Below are 6,019 nucleotides of genomic sequence, written 5' to 3'. Positions count from 1 at the left end.
TCTACCGGGGATGAGATGCCGATCGATCGTAAATGCATGCCTTTCACGAAAAATCTGTTTAAGGCGCAGGACTCAGTCAGGGTGAGGGTGCTCGCTCTAATGGTACCGCACATTATCGGATCCAATCGACCAGTTGGGACATTCTGAGTTGGGTGTGGGTCACTGAGGGAAATTGTTGCCCTTTTCGTCTATGGAAATGCAAACGGACGGACCATAATCATAAAAATTGATTGTCGCCATTATTTGATTTGATTTTTCTTTTGTTTTGAGGTTGTAAAACTGTTAGCAAGCCGTTGATTTATGTGAAAGAACATCGTTATGCTGCCAACACTATAGAGCTATATGTAGGTCACGGACAAAACTAGACAACTTATTTTGAACGATGTCTATAGGCATAGCCGTGCATACAAACATGCACAATTCTTTTGAAATGGTAAAGCAAACAATTACGTTTCACCGGACAGAACGAGAGACATATGAAATAATATTGCATTAGCGTTGTGCATCGTCATTGTTGTGAAGAGTGCATTTTTCAAAACCCAAAAAGGGTTGCCACCACTTCAGGGAACCATTTTTGCAAAAAAGATTGCATCTGTAATAATAATTGTAATGACAATAACTCTGAATGCAAATTCCAGCAAGGGAGAACGACCAGTTGTTGCGGATGTCCATTTGGGAAGTAAACCGTTATATCAGCTTCTATTGACCTTTCTTTCCAACCGATCAACTCGCCTATTTGAGTGTTTGTTTTGATTGAATTATGGCATCACATATATGAATCACCGCGTTAATAACTATCACGTCTTCTAAAATATTCCTATACAGTCATTCCATAGAAAACGATATAGTGCAACTCCGATTGTCATGAAACCTGGTAGGTTCAAAGTTCTTCGAAAATAATTAGACCCGCAATTTTTTATTTCGTCACTAGAGTGACCAATTTTCAGATAAAGGTTTTTAAAAACTAAAAATTTTCAAAAAATAACTTTTTAACCAATTGACCAAATTTAAACTTCTTTTTTCTTTGTTGTTAAGCTATTGAATTGTTATTTTTAGGAAAATACGATGAAGGGGTGTAATCAGTTTCGTACCTTTTAATTCCGCCCTAATTGCTTATCCTTTGACAGATACGCGTATTTCGACTACCACTTGTAATCTTCATCAGTGTCAGTTATCCACTCGTGGAGTTTACTTCAGCTTGAAACATTACAAATTTGCGGCAATATGACATATTTTATTTTGTCGGCTACTTTTGCGTATTTCGCGGCCATTATGCGATCCCATATTTTTGATTATTTTATTGACTAAAACTCAACTTTTGCATGCCAAATAAATATTAAACTAAACATAACCTAAAGAGAGGTTATGTTTTGTGAAATCCCATTTCGTATTTGTATTCGTATTGAACCGTTCCAGATATATATATTATTATTATTTTAATCCGGGTAGAAATAATATTTTTTTTTTATTCTTTATTAAAGTGATTTTCCTCCGTAGGACCACAGGTAGAAATAATAGATTTAGTGGTAAATTTACAGAAAAATGAATGATTTAGCTGCTAGGGAACTGGTATTTCCGTTTTTAACTTCCAAATTTTCACGACATAACCTCTACTTTCAATCGCCAATTGTTAAGACAGATTAAGACTATAACTTAGTAGTTATCTTGTCAAAACATCCGAAAATTTGAGCCCAAGTTCTTATCTAGTATCAATCAAGTGGTCAATATTTCATCACAATCGGTTGTTTTTTTTCTAAGGCAAATTTTAGACACTTTTTAACAATTTTAAGTTTCGTGTTTTGACTGTACAACTGTCATTAGTGTCCCGATTCTCAAATAACAAAATTTGATACTGTAAATCCTTAATAAAAACTGTTTTTAGCCATATGTTGAGCCATATAACATGAAAACTATCGAAGATGTAACTGTTTGAATGTCCGCTTATAGCAACTTTGTGACACATATACGGCAACAACTTTTTAAAATTGAAAATGTAAGCACAGACAAACAGACGTAACACTTGAGAAGTTTCCATCGACCACGCATTTAACGATCAGTTTAAATTTTCGTAGTTATGGTTTTCACAACCAGAGGCGCGCGCAGCGTTTTTCTATGCGTTTAACATTTCACACTAGCGCCTTCTGTTGACGATATTGCACAACACAGTGATTCGTGCAACTTTTCCACCAGGTGATGGTAGTGTGAACTGGGCAATGGATTTCCATGAAAATCGTTCAAGGTGTTACGTCTGTTTGTCTGTGATGTAAGTTTGCATAACGTTTTTGAAAGGCATGTTTCTTGTTTCAACGACATCATTGGTTTGCCAAAGACTACGGTTCGTACAAAATTTGAAACTTTTGTATGGAAATTTACGAGGAGGAGAGGGTCTGAGATGGCCAAAAACGGAGTCTACGTAGTATACACATAGACAGCAGCGCCTTAACGGAGATTTTCCCATAAAATCAAAATCCAATAACATTTATTGTTCGAATTCAAAGTCATTTTTATTTTCACAGTCCATATCTTTCTCTCAAGTTACATAATTATGACATAATTATGACGTTCTAACTACTTATTGTTCAACCTTAACGATAAAATACGGATCGTAGTTGTTCTCTGGAATGGGCGGAGAATCGTTGACGTACGTTGTATGTTCGTGCACATCCGACGTGTCATCGTCGGCGTAGGTAAAATCAGCCTCAAGTTCCGCTTCACTAACCGAGCTGCCCACTTCACTGACATTAGCTCCTTCCGGTTGTGTTGCCGGCACTTTCTTTCGCCGTCTTACATGTCGCGTGCTTCGGCGCACTCCAGAGATGGTCAACCGCTTCAAGGAGTTTTTAAGTTTCTTCATGAAAAAGTTGGCCAACTCCCGTTGATTCACCACTTCCTTTTCATCGCTACCGATGATTTGGAAGATTTCCAAAATGTTTCGGTTGGGCATGATGGCGGTCTTCGGGCCTTTTCGGCTAGCACCAGTCCAGGTACACATCGTTTGAAACTTTTTGGTGAACAGCAAATCAAGCACGCACAACATACGATCCTCAGCACAACTTCCGCTCACATTTACCCGAAGCCATTTCACCTAAAAGAGTTGTTGAGTGCAATTAATACTATGTCTTCAAAAATGAAACCTAGAACTAATTGTTTGGGGGCGAAATGCGAAATTTTGTTTGAACAGGATCTTGCTACTAAAGAGTATCATGGGTAATGAACTACCTCCTGCTGGTATTTACACAACCGTTTGCTTTTTTCTTCAAAAAACTCCTCTACGATTTAGAGGAATATCTAAAAATTTCAATTCAATAAAGTTACACCGAAAAACGGTTTTAAAGTGACTATTTATATGAAAAATTTGCAATGTCTCTTATGTGCTTCGATAATGCATGAGTAAGTGTTTAAATGATGGCAAAACTAGCTACTAAGAACCCCTATAGGCACAGCTGTAAATACGTGGATATTCAGCGAGGGTTACGGGTTCAATTTCCGGTCGGTCCCGGTATTTTTCGTAATGAAAATTTTCTTGACTTCCTTGGGCATAGAGTAGCTTCGTACATCGTAACTGCCACACGATATACACAAGCAAAGTGTGAAAGTTCTCATAAAACACTAAGCTAAGAAGACTTTGTCCTAATGGAGACGTTAAGCCACAAAGAAGAAAACTAGCTGTAAAGTTTCGAGCTCGTGTAGTTTGTACTAAACAAATAATTTTATATGTTTAAGCACTACTGCACAACCAGCCTGAAGTACGCTCATTACCCATACTATCGTTCTAGGCTTAAATAATATTCTACGGCTCAAATAATCTTACCAATTTTGCATTGAATTCCTTATCATCCAAGTTCCTCTCCAGCTGCTCCAACTCCTCCTCGGTGTCCATTGGGTTGAAACTGAACGACAACGTTTGCTCAATGTCACTTTTGGCGGCACGTTCTTGCAATCGTGTCGCCTCCAAAATTTCACAATTCTGCTGCGAAATTCCTGCCACTCGCCTCTCCAGCAGATCCAACCGTTGATTGATCCGCTGCTGCATACCAATGATGATATCCATTTTGTCCAAACATTTCTGAATGGGATCCTCCACCTCAACGTGGTCCGCTTCGTCATCGGATACCAGCTGGACAGTCTCGGTGTGGGCCGATGCGTTAGCAGGAAATCGTTCCTCAGCTCGTTTTCCAATTTGACTGATTTTTGGTGTGCTTCCGTTATGATTTCGTTCATCCAAGCGAGAAGGATTCCTGTTTACCAGTTTCTGTAAGAAATTTTGCGATTCCTTCTCGTGCCGCACTTTCTTCGAGGGCCCTTCTTCCACAGACATATCATCCAGCACGCTCATGGCGTGGTTGTACGAGCCAATCATGTTGTGTTTCACCGTGCAATTGTATCTGAGCCACGAGCTATCGGGGTAGCTATTTTCATTGCACAGATATCTCTCCTGCTCTGCCACGCTTACGTCGGGCCACAACACTGCATAGCCGCCCGGTGTTCTGCGAAGCCAATTGTTCGGAACCACCGAGAGCTCCCGGCTGCCTCTGGCGTTGATTGTTTCGATCACAGCGAACGGCATATCTGAGAGGTTTGACATAATTTATTAGACTAATAATAGCAGGATATTATTAAAACTAGTTTACCTGTGGCACAATATCACACTTTTTAGAGATACAAAATCGATACTTTACAAAAGTAAACAAAAAAACGAACGCGAAACGTCAATTTGTTGCTAGTTCACGTGGAGTTCGGTAACGAGTGTTGGTCGGCGCTTGCAAGTTCAACTACGGTTTAGTGAGCATCGTAAATCAGCTCTCAGTGAAAGTGTGTAAACGTATTGGTGGGACGGTATGCTGTGGTAATGGTTGACATCAAGGTTGACATCATTATACTGAACATGTAGTTGTTATGAAATTCAAATAACTCAACGTACATATGTACAGATGGGTAAATTATTGGTCAAATTGGGAAAAAATCCACAGCTCAGGTGAGATTTGAACTCACGACCCTTATTCGCTAGACAAGTGCTTTACCAACTAAGCTACCGAGCCAATTAATGACCCGGCAACTTAGTTGTCATAAGGTTCAATTCTAATCTCATCGATCTATATCATCTTCCCTAAACCGCAAATATAACCATCTCTGTTGTACATATGTACGAAGAGCGAAAGCGATTTGTTTATTGTTTGAAACTGTTTGCCTATCGTACAGGCAACGCTTCCTCAACCACTTGTAGAGGAAGAACAATGCTACCTGGAAGGCGATCAAACGCGTCGTTCGCATTCTATTTGATACGACGGGTAACTACGTAGAGGTAGATGCTCGAAAACGACTCACTTGAAGTGCAAATTTTCGGTAATACCAATCCGTGTGGTCAAATTATGAAATTCAAATAACTCAACGTACATATGTACAGATGGGTAAATTATTGGTCAAATTGGGAAAAAATCCACAGCTCAGGTGAGATTTGAACTCACGACCCTTATTCGCTAGACAAGTGCTTTACCAACTAAGCTACCGAGCCAATTAATGACCCGGCAACTTAGTTGTCATAAGGTTCAATTCTAATCTCATCGATCTATATCATCTTCCCCTAAACCGCAAATATAACCATCTCTGTTGTACATATGTACGAAGAGCGAAAGCGATTTGTTTATTGTTTGAAACTGTTTGCCTATCGTACAGGCAACGCTTCCTCAACCACTTGTAGAGGAAGAACAATGCTACCTGGAAGGCGATCAAACGCGTCGTTCGCATTCTATTTGATACGACGGGTAACTACGTAGAGGTAGATGCTCGAAAACGACTCACTTGAAGTGCAAATTTTCGGTAATACCAATCCGTGTGGTCAAATTATGAAATTCAAATAACTCAACGTACATATGTACAGATGGGTAAATTATTGGTCAAATTGGGAAAAAATCCACAGCTCAGGTGAGATTTGAACTCACGACCCTTATTCGCTAGACAAGTGCTTTACCAACTAAGCTACCGAGCACTTGTCTAGCGAATAAGGGTCGTGAGTTCAAAT

General features: G+C 39.4%; 1 protein-coding gene across 1 annotated transcript; it reads right to left on the bottom strand.

The window, feature by feature from the left end:
- Positions 1-2,451: 2,451 nt before the first annotated feature.
- LOC109431735 (uncharacterized) lies at positions 2,452-4,892 on the bottom strand. The gene is made up of 3 exons (XM_029874580.2): positions 4,632-4,892; positions 3,812-4,569; positions 2,452-3,085 (listed from the first exon to the last, which is right to left on the bottom strand). Exons 2-3 carry the CDS (start codon positions 4,565-4,567, stop codon positions 2,573-2,575), a joined length of 1,269 nt encoding a protein of 422 aa, XP_029730440.2. The 5' UTR covers positions 4,568-4,569; positions 4,632-4,892; the 3' UTR covers positions 2,452-2,572.
- Positions 4,893-6,019: the final 1,127 nt, after the last annotated feature.

Source organism: Aedes albopictus, chromosome 2 (assembly GCF_035046485.1).
Source record: "Aedes albopictus strain Foshan chromosome 2, AalbF5, whole genome shotgun sequence".
Lineage (NCBI taxonomy): Eukaryota > Metazoa > Arthropoda > Insecta > Diptera > Culicidae > Aedes > Aedes albopictus.
The sequence above is the reverse complement of the archived record's forward strand: the minus strand, read 5'-3'. Positions and strand labels throughout refer to the sequence as shown.